The sequence below is a fragment of the Rhinoraja longicauda genome, chromosome 3 (genome assembly GCF_053455715.1).
Source record: "Rhinoraja longicauda isolate Sanriku21f chromosome 3, sRhiLon1.1, whole genome shotgun sequence".
Lineage (NCBI taxonomy): Eukaryota > Metazoa > Chordata > Chondrichthyes > Rajiformes > Arhynchobatidae > Rhinoraja > Rhinoraja longicauda.
This window is the reverse complement of record NC_135955.1, coordinates 86,898,768-86,916,272: the sequence shown is the minus strand read 5'-3', so window position 1 is coordinate 86,916,272 and position 17,505 is coordinate 86,898,768. Positions and strand designations below refer to the sequence as shown.

The following is a 17,505-nucleotide window of genomic DNA, read 5'->3' as shown; positions in this document are numbered from 1 at the left end:
TTCGATTTAAACCAATACCTGCAGTTCTTTCCAACACAGAACTTCATTTGAAGTGGTTTAACTTGATCTTAGAAGCTTAAAATATTTAAGACAAGAAAATATTAAATGGCCTTGTGTGCCCATTGACTACGACAGCTTGGTTTCTAATCCTTTCATACATTGAATTCTAAAAGGGACTTTTAAACTCTGATAATTAGTTGCGTCATTTAGAATTTTGCATTTTCTTCTGAAAAAGTGCCTGGGGGTGACGTAGTTTTCCTCTCCAGTCTTGTGGATTCTGAGGTTAACAACTGCTGAATGATTAAAATCTCTCCTTGGTCATCGTGCAGAACCCAACCACAGCTAAGTATTTAATCTTCCCCCCAAGTATTCTATTCATTGTTAATCAATACTAACTGGAGGCTGGACCAATTTAATCCTTATGTAAAATGAAATAAATCTGCAGTTTTTGCAGTCAGTGTAATTTTTGTAATTTCTTGACGTGTTCTTTCGGATCTTCAATTGATAAAATTCATAGCTATAATAATTCATATTATAATCATATGTAAATTCACATATAATCATAGTAAATTCATATCTATAAATAAAATTTACTGATGCGGCTATCCATGATTTCATTTACTTTTTAAGTTATTATAATAGTTCTAAGATTCTGCATTAAATGAATGAGATTACCATGAAGTCTCTAATGATAAACCATTAAAAAAAAGATTCTGCTTATCCTGAAACAGACACCCATATCACTACCACCGAGTCTTACCACCAGTATTACTGGCACTATCCTACACACCAGAAACAATTTACAATTTTCACAAGTTCATAGGAGTAGAATTAGGCCATTTGGCCCATCAAGTCGATTCTGCCATTTAATCATGGCTGATCTCTGCTTTCTAATCCCATTTTCCTGCCTTCTCCACGTAACCTTTGACACCCGTTCTAATCAAGAATTTATCTATCTCTGCCTTAAAAATATCCACTAACCTGGCCTACACACTGTTCCAGATTAACTATCCTCTGACTAAAAAAGTTCCTCCACACCTCCTCACCTCCTTTCTAAAAGAGTGCCCTTTAATTCTGAGGTTATGATCTCAAATACTATTCTGTCCCACCATTTCATTTCTTTCATTATTTCATTATTCTGTAAGTTTCAATGAGGTCCCCCCTCAACCTTCTAAACTCCAGCGAGTACAGGCCTATGCTAACCCACTCATTCCTGGAATCATAATGGTTCACCTCACTGATACCCACTCAAGGCATGCAGTTTTCCCTCACAAGCTCTCTTCATAACTTGATTTGTTCAGTCACACAATATTTTTCACCATCTCCCTTTCTCAGTTGCCCAATCCCCTTTCATTGTTGTTTTCATGCAGTTAATTGGTGTGTTTTGAAATTCCTTTGATGACCTAAATAGAGAGTGAACCTTTCAGACAATGTACAATCATTTGCCATTATATCTACAGTAGGTGGGGGCAAAACCTCCCCAGAAAGACTGTGCCTTGTCTTCTTTTGTCGTAAGTAGTCCATTTTAATGTTCAACTAAAACAAGCAGAATTCCACCTGGCAAATATGTTACAGACGTACAAGTAGTCCAACTACTTGCCTATATGCTCTTCCACACATTCCATAGTTCCCCGCTCCGTAGGAACCGCCGACAATTACAGTGATTTTGGGAACATTTGCACATGCAACGGCAGCCACCATTTTAGCCCCGTCTTTAGCTATTCCGCCAGCTTCGTATTCTCGCCCGACCATGAAACCTTAAAAGACGAATAGCAATGATCAATTGCATCACACTTAAGCTTCTACTTTCAACCAATCTAACACACATTCTAAAGTAATCAAAGGAGAGAGTGACGTAGGACAAAGGGCAGGTAATAAGATGTCTGCCAATACAATTCCTGGCCGGCATCTAATTATTTTGTTTTGCAGTCTGTCTTCTATAGTTTTCTTCACTTAAAAAGGTTCCTTCATTGAGCCTCAGTCAACATGCATTTTATTTTACAGTGAATGGAATCCAATTAAACCATGATGGGAAAGGAAGCAAAAATATTTTTTGGCGTATTGTGTGAGTACACAGTGCAAGCAAGTGAAGTTTAGTTTAGTTCAGAGATGCAGCGCGGAAACAGGCCATTTGGCCCACCGAGTCCGCACCAGCCAACGATCCCCGCACATTAACACTATCCTACACATTAGGGACAATTTTACATTATTACCAAGCCAATTAACCTACATACCTGTACGTCTTTGGAGTGTCGGAGGAAACCGAAGATCTCGGCGAAAACCCACGCAGGTCACGGGGAGAACGTACAAACTCAGTACAAATAAGAACCCAGATCAAACCCGGTTCTCTTGCGCTGTAAGGCAGTGGCTCTACCGCTGCGCTACCCTGCCGCCCTTGGAATTTGAATCGTTGAGTCATGTTTTTGTAAGTGTTGCAGAGTTTTGCAATGGCGATGGGTGCTACCAACGTAACCAAAAGGTGATAAATGAAAAGAATTTGGAGGGAGACATTTTCAATATGTAGCTAAGCAATACCGCGATGTAAAGAACGGATTAAATAAGGACCAGTCCTTCTTTTTCTCACCTGTAATGTTCTGTAGAAAAATGAGAGGGATATTCCTCTGACAGCAAAGTTCAATAAAATGGGTTCCCTGCAATTAAATAGAACTTTGGCTCAGAAAGCTATGTGCAAGATATGGGTTTTTATATTCTAGGTTATTTAAAAAAAATAGAGATTGCAATAAATCAATCCTGATATCAGTCAACTTCACATTTTATGTTATAATTGCTAGGGCAAAATAGACCACAAAATCCTATTAGAGCAGAGGTTCAGTCTAACCAATTGATCCTCTCCAGTACACTCAACACAGGGCTTGTTGCAACTCTGATATCATACTAAAAACTACAAATTTCTTAAGCTCTTATTTCTCCCCTATATTTATCACTTTATTAAAGGCAAACAATAGCCACCTCCTTAAGTACCCTGGGATGCAGACCATCGGGTCCTGGGGATTTATCAGCCTTCAGTTCCATCAGTCTACCCAATACTATTTCTCACTTAATGCAAATTTATTTCAGTTCCTCTGTCTCCCACGATCCTCTGTCCACAGATTCACAACTCTGAATGAAAAAGTTTTTCCTCATCTCCGTTCTAAATGGCCTACCCCTTATTCTTAAACTGTGGCCTTTGCTTCTGGACACCCCCAACATCGAAAACATGTTTCCTCCTCTGGCGTGTCCAATCCCTTAATAATCTTATATGTTTCAATAAGATCCCCTCATCCTTCTAAATGACAGTATATACAAGCCCAGTTGCTCCAGTCTTTCAACATACGACAGTCCCGCCATCCCGGGAATTAACCTCGTGAACCTACACTGCACTCCCTCAATAGCAAGAATGTCCTTCCTCAAATTTGGAGACCAAAACTGCACACAATACTCCAGATGTGCTCTCACTAGGGCCCTGTACAACTGCAGAAGGACCTCTTTGCCCCTGTCCTCAACTCCTCTTGTTATGAAGGCCAACATGCCATTAGCTTTCGTCACTGTCTGCTGTACCTGCATGCTTACTTTCAGTGACTGAAGAACAAGGACACCCAGATATCGTTGTACTTTACCTTTTCCTAACTTGACACTATTCAGATAATGTTGGCCTTCATAATGAGAGGATTTGAGTGTAGGAGTAAAGAGGTCATCCTGCAGTTGTATAGGGCCCTGGTGAGACGACATCTGGAGTATTGTGTGCAGTTTTGGTCTCCTAATTTGAGGAAAGACATCCTTGCTATTGAGACAATGCAGCGTAGGTTCACGAGGTTAATCCCTGGGATGGCGGGACTGTCATATGAGGAAAGATTGGAAAGACTGGGCTTGTATTCACTGGAGTTTAGAAGGATGGGAGGAGATCTTATAGAGATGTGTAAAATTATAAAAGGACTGGACAAGCAAGATGCAGGAAAAGTGTTCCCAATGTTGGGGGAGTCCAGAACCAGGAGTCACAGACTAAGAATAAAGGAAAGGCCATTTAAGAACTGAGGTGAGAAGAAACTTTCTCACCGAGAGAGTTGTGAATTTTGTGGAATTCTCTGCCACAGAAGGCAGTGGAGGCCAATTCACTGGATGAATTTAAAAGAGATTTAGATAGAGCTCTAGGGGCTAGTGGAATCAAGGGATATGGGGAGAAGGCAGGCATGGGTTACTGATTGTGGATGATCTGCCATGATCACAATAAATGGTGGTGCTGGCTCGAAGGGCTAAATGGCCTCCTCCTACACCTATTTTCTATGTTTCTAAACCAACCTCCCTTCTATTGACTCCATTTATACCTCACACTACCTGGGCAAGGCCAGCAGCATAACCAAGGACGAGCCATACCCTGGCAACTCCCTCTTCTGCCCTCTCCCGTCAGGCAAAAAGTATAGAAATGTGGAAACACACACCTCCAGATTCAGGGACATGTTCTTCCCAGCAGTTATCAGGCAACTGAATCATCCTACTACAACCAGAGACCAGCGCTGAACTACTATCTATCCCTTTGGTGACCATCGGACTATCCTTGATCAGACTTTGCTGGCTTAACCTTGCATTAAACATTATTTCCTTATCACGTATCTATACACTATAAATGGATCGATTGTAGTCATGCATTGTTTTTCTGCAGACTGGAGAGCACACAACAAAAGTTTTTCACCGTAGCTTTGGACACGTGACAATAAACTAAACTACGAGTATCGACCATCGCTCTGTCTCCAGGGATGCTGCCTGGTCCGCTGAGTTTCTCTAACAGCTTCTCGTTTGATCTTTCAAGTTATTCAGTTTTGAAAAAAAAACTTTCAATGAAATCCCACGATTATCTGAACCAATGACGCTTGGTGACTCATTCAGAAGAAACTACAAAAGATGTATTGTAGCTGTTAAGTTTGTGAGCACTTACAGGCATAAGTAGCAAAAGCCTTTTATGAAGTTAGTTTACTGTGAACTGCTTCATGTCTGGCTCTAAATTCCCTTGAGGTTGTCAACAATCCTGTCTCTACAATATCTTCCCAAAAGGCAATTCAAAGATGAAAGAGCGAATGTTTGAAAGTGACTGTTGGTGTTTTATACATTATAACCTCCTCTGCATTGCTGAGCAGGAGAGATTTAAACCACAGCTTATTTCAACAATATGGGAGAATAATAACATTGAAATTGCGTAAACTCTTCATGGAAGCAGATTCTAAAGTAATTTCCAAGAAGGAACTGAAAAAAATGCTTGAATGGAAATGTGTGGGAAGGAACTGCAGATACTGGTTTAAACAAAATGCTGGAGTAACTCAGCAGCACAGTCTGAAGAAGGGTCTCGACCCGAAACATCACCCATTCCTTCTCTCCAGAGATGCTGCCTGTCCCGCTGAGTTACTCCAACCTTTTGTGTCTATCTTGAATGGAAAGATCTTCTGGACTTGGAAACAAAAACAGAATGCAAGTATGAAATGTCAGGAGCATTCATTTATAAAACACAAACATTTATAGAGTAGATAGATCTAAATTGGAAACCTTTCTTGTTATTTTCTTTGGGAAGTAGAAAGTACAATGTACAAGATAAACTTTGGTCCAGTTTCTGTGGAGTAATGCAGTGGGAGCCTCTCATCAGAATTTTCTGCATAAGCATCATCAAGGTCCTTTGGCCCACCGAGTCCATGGCAATCACCCATTCACACTAGTTCTATGTTATCCCACTTTCACATCCATTCCCCACATATAAGGGGCAATTTACAGAGGCCAATTAACCTACAAACCCAAACATTTCTGGGATGTGAAAGGAAACGAGAGGACCCGGAGAAAACCCACGCAGTTCTTGGGAGAATATACAAGCCCCACACAGACAGCACCCGAGGTCAGGATCGAGCCTGGATCTCTGGCTCTGTGAGGCAGCAGCTCTACCAGCTGCATCACCGTGCCACCGCTTGTTTTCCCAACTGTGCTCCAATATTGGATTCCTCATGGAACTTGCAGTGGAGCATGTCAGTCTGAAGAAGGGTCTCGACCCGAAACGTCACCCATTCCTTCTCTCCTGAAATGCTGCCTGACCTGCTGAGTTACTCCAGCATTTTGTGAATAAATACCTTCGATTTGTACCAGCATCTGCAGTTATTTTCTTACACTACCTGTAAGTGCTACAGATCCTCAGCAGTTTTTATACTGGAGAATCTGCCTGAACAACATACACTAGATTTGGTCTGATACAGGAACAACATATCCATGAACATGAATGTAGAGAGAATGGGTGCAAAGGACTAAGACAAGTTTAAATTATAATAATTTGTATTTAATAGGTTGACTTTTGTTTAGTTTAGAGATACAGCATGGAAACAGGCCCTTCAGCCCACACTGACCAGTGATGAGCCGTTCACACTCATTCTATCTTACACACTGGAGACAATTTACAGAACCCAATGAACCCGCGCGTCTTTGAACATGGGTGGAAACCGGAGCAACCCGAGAAAACCCACACGATCACAGGGAGAATGCACAAAATCCATACAGACAGTGCTCATATTCATGATCGAACCTGGGTCTCTGGCACTGTCAGGCAGCAACTCGACTGCTGCGCCACTAAAATGTATTTTTAACTGTTTTAGAGTATTTCTTAATATTGGAACATTTTGACAGCTGACTAAGCTGGAAGTCGAGGATTTGCAGCTGCCAAATCTTTTTCAACAACCGTTGTCATTGTTTATCCTGCCACATAATGGGGAAGCTCGTGCCATTGAACATGAATCCAATTCTGGTCAGAAAGTTGGCCTTTGGAGTTGGACACCAAATGCTGAAGTAACTCAGCAGAATCTCTGAACAGAAGGAATGGGTGACGTTTCGGGTCAAAACCCTTCTTCAGCCTTTGGAGATCAGCACCACATACGCATTGAGATTATTTAGGGAGGTTAGTAGGGATCACAGGCAGCTCAGTGATGACCATTAAATCCAGGCAAATAGCTCTTGCTGAGAAATAATAAACACTGACTAATGTTAAATTCATCAGAGAAGATGTGGAATTCCCTGCCACAGAAGGCAGTGGAGGCCAATGCACTGGATGTTTTCAAGAGGGAGTTCGATTTAGCTCTTAGGGCTAAAGGAATCAAGGGCTATGAAGAGAAAGCAGGAACGGGGTACTGATTTTAGATGATCAACCATAATCATATTGAATGGCGGTGCTGGGTCGAAAGGCCGAATGGTCTACTCCTGCACCTATTTTTCTATGTTTCTAAATAGTCAAGATATAATTGTAATTGATACATCTACAACAACAAAGTTATAGACCAAGTCTGGATTTAAAAATGAGAATTAAAAAAGTAATTTATACTCACTTAATAGCTGCCATTAATACAACTAGGACATCGGATATCTATCAATACAATTTGATACAGGAATAATTTTATCACTCTTGTGTAAAAAATGGATAATATTCAATTAGAAGCCCTCTCATAAATATCAATTCAATAATATTCCAGATTAATTTAAAGTGTTACGATTCCAATTCTTTGGGGAAATAATGCAGCAAATAGATCATGTACATACTCTAAAAATAAAGGATGTCTTGTAAGTACGGAAAAAGCCAACCCTATAAATTTTAAACAGGTGGCCATTTTTTCCCACTCTTCTACCGTCTGACAGACAAGATTGACTCTTAATTGCTCTCTGGTGTGGTGAACCAAACTGCTATCTTGAGGCTCTCTGGCAACTTTTCACAATTGCTCAATTAGGGATGAGCAATAAATGATAGTCTTGTAATGCACGTCCTATTAATGAGTAAATAATGAGAACTGTTCAATGAGAGATCAAAAGCTTTCTGGCTCGGTGATTTAAATATTCCATAAACAGTGATTCAGCAGGAATTCACATTGGGATATTTGTCTAATGTGATATTATGCTTAATATACAAATTAAATTTGAATACGCTGATTAACTTCATGGGTAGCACGGTGGCGCAGTGGTAGAGTTGCTGCCTTACAGCGCCAGGGACCTGTGTTCAATCCCAACTACCGGTGTCTGTCTGTACGGAGTTTGTACATTCGCCCCGTGACCGCATGGATTTTCTCCGAGATCTTCGGTTTCCTCCCACACTCCAAAGATGTACAGGTTTGTAGGTTAATTGGCTTGGTATAAGTGCAAATTATAAGACTAAAAAGTACCTAGGATTGTCCCTAGAATTGTGTGTAGGATAGTGTTAGTGTGCGGGGATCGCTGGTTGGTGAAGACCCGGTGGGCCATAGGGTCTGCTTCCGCGCTGTATCTCTAAACTAAACTAAACTTATGAAAGAATGTAGTGGACTAAAACTCGATTTTACCTATAATTATGGTAAACTAACATACTTCTAACATAAACTAACATACTACTAACATACATAATTATACTATCTATAATTATGGTAAACTAACATACTGATCCAAAAGATTAAGATGTACAGATCATAAGATCATAAGTGATAGGAGTAAAATTAGGCCAGTCGGCCCATCAAGTCTACTTTGCCATTCAATCATAGTTGATCTATCTCTCCCTCCTAACCCCATTCTCCTGCCTTCTCCCCATAACTTCTGACGTCACAGGATTAACAATGACTTGGTTTATTGGATTCAGAACTGCTTTACCGATAGAAGACAGAGGGTTTTGGTGGAAGGGCAATATTCAGGCTGGAGATCAGTGACCAGTGGAGTTCTGCAGGGATCTATGCTGGGAGCTCTGCTTTTTGTGATATATACAAATGGCCTGGACGTAAACGGGTTGGTTAGTACGTTGGCTACAGAAGTAGGCAGAGAAATGGCAGATGGAGTTTAATACGAACAAGTGTTTGGTGCTGCATTTTTGGTGGTCAAAAATGCAAGGAGAAGAATTTACAATGAAATAATGACATGACTCTTAACAGTATTAATGCAAAAAGGGATCTTGGGGTTCAAGTTCATAACTCCCTTAAAGAGGCATCATAAGTAGACAGAGTGGTAAAGAAAGCATGTGGTGCACTTGCTCTCCTAGGTCCAGGCATTAAGTATAAGTGTTAGGAAATCGTGGCAGTTTTATAGGCCGCATTTGGAATATTGAATGCAGTTCTGGTCGCCCTTTAAAAGAAGGATGTGGGGGGCTTTGGACAGGGTGCAGAGGAGGTTTATCAGAATGACGCCTGGGTTAAAGAGTATTAGCTACAGGGAGAGGTTGCACAGGCTAAGATTGTTCTCCTTGGAATGCCAGAGATTGCAGAGAGACCTGGTAGACGTGTATAAAATTATGAGAGGCAGAGATAAGGTATTCAGTACCTTTATCCCAGGATGATAATAAATAAATACTAGAGGGCATAGCTCAAAGACGAGAGAGGCAAAGTTTAAAGGAGACTAGACCAAGTGGACCCGTTGGGCCCAACCTTCTCCTGCATTGGTGCAGCACCCTCTCCTCCCCCCCATCCCCCCTTCCCCTCCCTCCTCCCCCCTCCCTCCATCCCCCTCCCCCCTCCTCCCCACTCCATCCCCCTCAACCTCTCCCCTCCCTCCCTAGGAAATAGATTTAGACTTTAAAATGTGAATAACTTAAAAAATATAACTTCGATTTCAATGAAACTTCTTCCATTAGCACCAAAGGGATGACAGTGAGTAAGGTGGGCCTAAAATTGTCGTGCTATCATGTACTGTTTTGGCTGTAGTTTAGGAACAAACAAACAAAAGTATTAGTATATAGATGTGCGGAACAAGTTTTTTTTAACGCAGAGGGTGGTAAGTGCCTCTGGTAGATACGAGAGTAGCATTTAAGAGTCTAATGGATAGATATATTGACATGCAAGGAATGGAAGAATATGGATTATGTGCAGGCAGAAAAGAGCTGGTCTTGGCATCATGCTTGGCATGGACATTGTGGACTGAAGAGCCTGTTCTTGTGCTGCTCTGTTCTAACTCGCCCATGTAAGCACAATAAGGATAAACATAATGAAGGCATTATCAGCAGCAGCAGAAGTCCCTAAACTAATGTAATTATTCGAAGGATGAAATATATTGACTTTGGGACTTGATCGAATAGTCTCATCAGAGACAGCTAATGTCACCTGTTGAATCAGTGATGACACTTGCAGTCACTGAGCATTTTGACATTTCAATTTGAGGTGGAATAGTACAAGTAAACATTTCAGAAAGCTGTTAGTTTGCAGTTTGTCTTGAAATAGCTCAAGTACACTTTGAACAATTAAAATTTGCCTGCAAATAATTTCACAATTGTACAGCGGGTTAAAAAGAAAGGAACTGAAGATCAGAATAATGGAAGATTTGACTGTTTTTAATCTTCAGTCTTCGAATGGGATGTTGTGCAAACACGTCAGCAATGTGTGTTGTCATTTCACTGTGTAGAAATGCAATCGTCTCAGTCAATCTTAAAACGTCAAAAAGAAACAGCTATAATGCAAATAGATGAACAATTTCACCTCTTCCTGTTGTCAAATGCTTAAATGTACCCCTCTTTATGTTTGTATATATTTATCTATCGGCTGGCATTATGAGGATGTTTCATATCAGTGATCCTTACATTCTTTTTTATAAACTGACTGCCAGCTGAAATGTTCTGATTTGCAGATATTTGTGGAATGGTAAAAATTGATCTATTTCAGTTCTGCAATCAATTGGCAGAATTCCACCTGCAAGTTTTTGAGTCACTGCCTTTAGCATCATTGAGCCTTAACGTTGTACATACAGCATCGTACAAAAAGGCCCTTTGGCCCAACACGTCTATACCAACCAAGTTTTATAATTGAGCTAGTCTCATTTGCCTGCATTTGACCTACGTTCTTCTAAACATTTTCTATCCATGTATCTGTTTAAAAGTCTTTCTAAATGTCGAATGTACTTGCCTGTTGCAACTGTGGCCAGCAATTTATTCCCAAACTTCCCATAATGTCTGAGGATACACTTGCTCCACCTTAATATTCTTTAACACTTTCTCTTTTATAATTTGGATATGATCCAACACACAACACAACTCAATGCCCATAACTTCTTTGCTTCCATGACCTTCTCCAGAGAACAGAATGTCTTGAAACAAATGGGACCTGATATATGGCTTCAGTTTTCCATCTAACAGATGGGGAGTTTGACTGAGATTGCAGCTGGGCAGTTTACATGTGTGGGTTGTGGGCCCAGAAACAGCACAGTCAAAAGAAAAATGGTGAGACCAGATAAGGCAGCATTTAGTTCCACCATTATAATGATTTAATGTACATTGTATTCAATTAATAATGACTACGATAGATGCAATCAAAGGGATGACTGAATTATTGAATTTCAGCTGGGTTACTATTGAAGCTTTAATGGTCAAAGCCAGGGTAGAGTTAAAAGAAAAAACAACCGATATTCCAGCTTCTGACTTGAAGTTCAGTGATTTGTAACGAAAAGGAAGTTTGCACAAGGCCACAATTGTACAATTAGCCTGCACTGTAATGGTACTTCCAAAGGTTAAACAATATCAACATCACTATCCCACAGCAAATGTTTACATTTAGTAAGGTTTGCAGATGCCCGACAATGGTATTCCACGAATAAATGAAGTTAAATAAATACAAGTGTCTGAAGAAGGGTCTCGACCCGAAACGTCACCCATGCTGCCTGACCTGCTGAGTTACTCCAGCATTTTGTGAATAAATTAATTATCCTTGCCTCCTACAAGGAATATTAACCTGTCAATGCACAACATTTGGTTTAGTTTGGAGATACAGCGCGGAAACAGCCTCTTTGGCCCACCGAGTCCTCGCCGACCAGCGATCCCCGCACAGTAACACTATCCTACACACACTAGGGACAATTTACAATTATATCAAGCCTAAATAACGCACAGACCTATATGTCTTCGGAACGTGGGAGGGGCTCCCAGAAAAAACCCTATGCAGGTCACGGGGAGAACATACAAACTCCGTCCAGACAAGCACCCGTAGTCAGGATCGAAACCGGATCTCTGGCGGTGTGAGGTAGCAACTCTACCGCTGCGTCACCGTGCCGCCCTATAAGTGGTGTCCATGGGCCGGCCACTTTTCAAATTTAGCAACTGAAGTGGCTTTATATCAGAGCCAGTGTTGAACGCACTCATGGAAAGAAACCATGGCTGGGTTGGTGCTAGTGGACTGTAGCAAGAGCCCCATGGGACGAGATGGGGATCAGAGGATCAGATGCAGGAGAATGGTGAGGTGTGAGCCTGTGATCAGCAATCAGGTACAGGGGAACAAGTGACAAATCTGAGGTCTGCAGCCAGGGATGGGACAAGGTGGAAAGGCGTTTGATGGTGTCTGCAAATTGTGGGTGTGGCAGGTCTCTGCGAGGTTAGGAGCTGTGAAATGTGGCCGTGATGAGGACAAATGGTAAGTCAAAGGCCCTTACGTCTTAACAATGGCTCAGTATTTGATTTTAGATGTTGGACTTGGTACTCCAGGCCTGCGGGCCAGATAGAAACATAGAAAAATAGGTGCCATTCGACCCTTCGAGCCAGCAGCGCCATTCAATATGATCATGGCTGATCGTCTAAAATCAGTACCCCGTTCCTGCTTTTTCCCCTTATACCCTGATTCCTTTAGCCCTAAGAGCTAGATCTAACTCTCTCTTGAAAACATCCAGTGAATTGGCTTCCACTGCCTTCTGTGGCAGAGAATTCTACAGATTCACAACTCTCTGGGTAAAGAGGTTTTTAGTCGTCTCAGTCCTAAATGGCCTTATTCTTAAACTGTGACCCCTGGTTCTGGACTCCCCCAACATCGGGAACATTTTTCCTGCATCCATAATTTTGTGTTCTTATTTCGTTAGATGAGGTTAATATCTTTTGAGGACAGACAGTGGGCCTTTGGTCACGTTGTGCATGAGCTTGAAGGGGGTTAGCAGGATAGATGCCGTGAGGAAGTGTCACCTGCTGAGGGAGTTTAGAATCAGATAAAGGATCACCGCTTAAGGCTAAGGTCAGTTAGAATTTCTTCTCAGAGGATTATTAGTGATTTGCTGTTTGTCTCATAAAGAATGGAGTTTATCGTAATTATTGTGACACAGATGCTGTGGACAAACCTTCTTGGCAGATTCTGAGAAAAGAACTCCATTGTTTCCAATAATGCCAACTGGATATCCGAAGATTCTTGCAAATCCTGAAACATGCCAGAGGAGAAAGAAACAAAAGGTTATTTCTTTTTTAACAGCACTGGAATGTTTTGTTGCTTTAAAGTGCTCTAACCATGTATGTGAATTACATTTGCACAATAGAACAATATTTTTTTCACTTTTATCAAGCTTTGAAAGAAAAAGGTACCTTTAATAATTACATCTATAAATGGCAGTTGTGTATATTAATAAAATTATACCTGTAACTAAAGTGTCCCCATATAAGGCTTTGAATTCATTAAATCTGCTTCCGTCCACTATTCTGGCAATAACCTGGAAAGATAATAATGTAATAACATTTAAGGTTTGCTCAGATATATTAAAACCTGATCCAATCCAAACCCATTTACAGTCAATCTAAGCCCAGGGTCTCAATTTATTTTTTACCCAACCCAACACATGAAGTCAGATCTCATCGCACCTGGGTCGAGAGCCACACGATGGTGAAGCCATACATTATAAACAGAAACAGAAACAGAACCGAGTTCTATTTCATTCATTCGTAAAGTGCCAACCTAATCTTCACTGGCAAGTTCTCGTTTTGTGACAATTGATCCTTCCCATATGTAGTTGTGTCTCAATGGGCTTATACGATACAATAGAACTTTATTTATCCCAGGAGGGAAATTGAAGTGCGAAAAGTCATCAAAACAAAATACATGAAATGTGAAATTAAAATGACGAGTGGAAAGGATTGGGGATGTGCAATTGTGGGGGGGGGGGGGGGGGGGGGGGAGCAGTAGGGGAGTCAGTCTACCCCACGACAGAAGGGGGAGGAGTTGTAAAGTTTGATAGCCACAGGGAAGAAGGATCTCCTGTGGCGTTCTGTGCTGCATCTTGGTGGAACCAGTCTGTTGCTGAAGGTACTCCTCAGGTTGACCAGTGTGTCATGGATGGGGTGAGCTGTATTGTCCAAGATGCTCCGCAGTTTGAGGAGCATCCTCTCCTCCAAGACCATGAATCCAACTCCACTGCCAGGTCAGAGCCAGCCTTCCTGATGAGTTTGTTCTGTCAATGGCCAGACATTCATTTGCCAGCCATCCAACTCAATCGCTATTTTTAGATCTATGTGCTGTTTTATTTCAGGTCCATACATTTTGCAATCATAAAGTTAAATATATTAGATCATAAATATTTGAACTACATCCCTAAAATCCTCAAACCCTTCCTGGTGTATTTAGTGGCTTTGTTGACCTGCAAGGGTTTTCTCCGAGAGCTCCTGTTTCAGCCCACACCAAAGGTTTGTAGGTTAATTGGTTTTAGTAAAATTGTAAATTGTCCCTAGTATAAATTGTAAATTGTTCTCATTGTTGTGTAGGGTGCTGGGGGCAACAGTAAATGGGGAACTGGGGGCAACAATAAATTCCTATTGGTGCCCTCCCCTAATTCCTCATTTACTGGTGCCCTCCCCTAATTCACTAGGTTAATTCCCGGAATGGCGGGACTGTCGTATGTTGAAAGGCTGGAGCGATTTGGCTTGTATACACTGGAATTTAGAAGGATGAGGGGGGATCTTATTGAAACATATAAGATAATTAGGGGATTGGACACATTAGAGGCAGGAAACATGTTCCCAATGTTGGGGGAGTCCAGAACAAGGGGCCACAGTTTAAGAATAAGGGGTAGGCCATTTAGAACGGAGATGAGGAAGAACTTTTTCAGTCAGAGAGTGGTGAAGGTGTGGAATTCTCTGCCTCAGAAGGCAGTGGAGGCCAGTTCGTTGGATGCTTTCAAGAGAGAGCTGGATAGAGCTCTTAAGGATAGCGGAGTGAGGGGGTATGGGGAGAAGGCAGGAACGGGGTACTGATTGAGAGTGATCAGCCATGATCGCATTGAATGGCGGTGCTGGCTCGAAGGGCTGAATGGCCTACTCCTGCACCTATTGTCTATTGTCTATTGTCTAACTCCCCCACTAATAGTGGTCATCCATACCTCATTGACATCAACACTTTTTTTTAGATTATCACCAACTATTCCATATAATTGCTCTGCAGGGTAAAGTGGTTCTTCTGGGGTTTCTACTGTTACCTAAAAAGGAAAAAAAACATATTATTTATTGTCTTTCAAAGGAAAATTCGGAGCTATTTTGTTCCCACAAATAAATCAAAAAACTGAACGTATGAAATACATATTGCAACACAAAAATATCAAAAATGCGTAAGAGCACGAATCATTAAGCTATGTGAATTTTTTTTAAATAATGAAAGATACTGAAAATACCAAGAAATTGCTTGAATATATTTCATACAACATTGCCCAAAGACAATTAAAAGAAAAATGTGGAAAGGGATTAATGGAAACTACTTTGTCTACTAAGTCAGAAATTAATTCTGATAGAGTCATGAAACTTCTGGTATATGAATTTAAAATTATAATTAACATTATTCAAAATAACACGTTACATTGCCAGACATGTATTTACGTGGAATTTTAAATGGAATTAATGGAATATTTCCATCTTTGTGTAATTCTCAAATGAATGTATCACCTTTGTTCAAATACAGCTGTGTCAACCAAGAAATTTGAAAGCATTAAGACAGCCACAAGCATTTTTTAAGATTACTAGCTGTTCAATTGTGAACTCTGTTAAATTGATGTCGCAAAAGTGCATGCAGGGCCAATCAAGAAGAAATGCTGCCCTTGAATTTGATCAATATTATAATTTTAGAATCCTGAATAACTTGACTACAGGTGTCAGGATATGAAAGATGAATTGTGAATCACAGACTCAAATACCTATTATTCAGATGAGTAAGATTAAGTATTAGTACCACAGAAGTTTACAGCCTAGCAGGTTGTTTAATCAATTATTTATTAGAGTAGTTCACAACTATTACCAAACCATATCACTCTCTTAGCTATACATTTTTTGAACTTCAACTGTATCCAATTTACCCTAAAAGTAAAATCCAAGCCTTTCAAGATTACTGCAAATCATCTGTAGTCCAACTGTGCCACCTTTTCTAATTTAGTTATCAGTTCAGTTCTCTGCACAGCCATGTTTCAGTCATTCCTACTATACCGGAATCTGCTCTGGCAATTTTTTCATCCACTGTGTTTCGAATACAATATTCAAATTTATTTATCAATATTCTCTCATTTCCTTTGTGCTCAACAGGCTCACCAATCCCTCACCACTTGTTATCCTTATTATTTATTTCCGTTTGTCTTTAATGAAATAATTTTAAAATGTTCAACTAGTTTCCAATAGTACCTATCACCTTGTTCCCCTCCATATTATTATTTTAATATTTTGGATACTTATTGCCTATTCTGTTAGGTTTGAGACCTAGAATTGGTTTAGTATCAGCCCATCCTGACTAAACATACATGTGTCGGAAGGAACTGCAGATGCAGGTTTACACTGAAGAGAGGCACAAAATGCTGGAATAACTCAGCAGGTCAGGCGGCATCTCTGGAGAAAAGGAATAGAATGTTTCGGATCGAGACCCTTCTTCAGACTGAGAGTCATGTCTAGTTTCCCTCTCTCAAGACTCTCAGTCTGAAGAAGGATCTCGACACAAAACGTCACCTATTCCTTTTCTCCAGAAATTTCAACCTTTCTTCGGCCCGCGAGTCTGCACCAACCAGACATTACCCCAAACACTGGCACTATCCTACACACGAGGGACAATATACAATTTTACTGAAGCCAATTAACCTACAAACCTGTATGTGTTTGGACTGTGGGAGGAATTTGGAGCATCCGTAGAAAACCCACGCAGTCACGGGGAGAACGTACAAACTCCACACAGACAGCACCCATAGTCAGGGTTGAACCCGGGTCTCTGGCGCTATAAGGCAGCAACTCTACCGCTGCGCCACCCCATCTTTTCATTCATATGCAAATAGTTTGAGTAATGCTAGGATTTTCACTCGCAGAGTCCTGTTTTCAAATTAACTCAGCTCTTTTATATATATATATTTTTGGCAGAACTCTCCTTTAATTCCTCCATTGTCAATGGTTCCAATATGTACCACAATATCCTTTCTAATCCTTTCCAAGTTCCCTTGTAACCATTTTGAAATAGAGTCTTGTGGCAAGAATGAGGAACTTTGGCTAGTGATGCATCCATTAGATTTTGAGATTTTAAACTCCCTTTAGGCCTTTTTTGCATCTGCACATTTTGTCCAGACTGCAAACTGCTCCTGCAACCTTCATTCTGAAGAAGGATTCTGACCCAAAATGTAGCCTGCACATTCCCTCCATAGATGCTGTCTGACCCACTTAGTTACTCTAGCGTTTTTCTAGTTTTGCTCCATAGTAACTCTATTTCTCAATTTTCTTCCATATCCTTCAAAGCAGCAGTTTCTGCTGGAGCTCCTTCACATCCTCTCTTGTCATCTTAATCCTGAATCACTGATTTTAACAGC

At 40.7% G+C, this 17,505-nt stretch overlaps 1 protein-coding gene across 1 annotated transcript in view; it reads right to left on the bottom strand.

The window, feature by feature from the left end:
* Window positions 1–17,505, bottom strand: part of mccc2 (methylcrotonyl-CoA carboxylase subunit 2) — a 69,356-nt gene that overhangs the window by 15,409 nt on the left and 36,442 nt on the right. The window contains exons 10-14 of the mRNA XM_078397060.1: window positions 15,064–15,159; window positions 13,332–13,404; window positions 13,042–13,118; window positions 2,585–2,651; window positions 1,601–1,757 (exon numbers count right to left, since the gene is read on the bottom strand). Of these exons, the coding sequence (XP_078253186.1) occupies window positions 1,601–1,757; window positions 2,585–2,651; window positions 13,042–13,118; window positions 13,332–13,404; window positions 15,064–15,159 (470 nt within the window). The remainder of the gene's footprint in view (window positions 1–1,600; window positions 1,758–2,584; window positions 2,652–13,041; window positions 13,119–13,331; window positions 13,405–15,063; window positions 15,160–17,505) is intronic.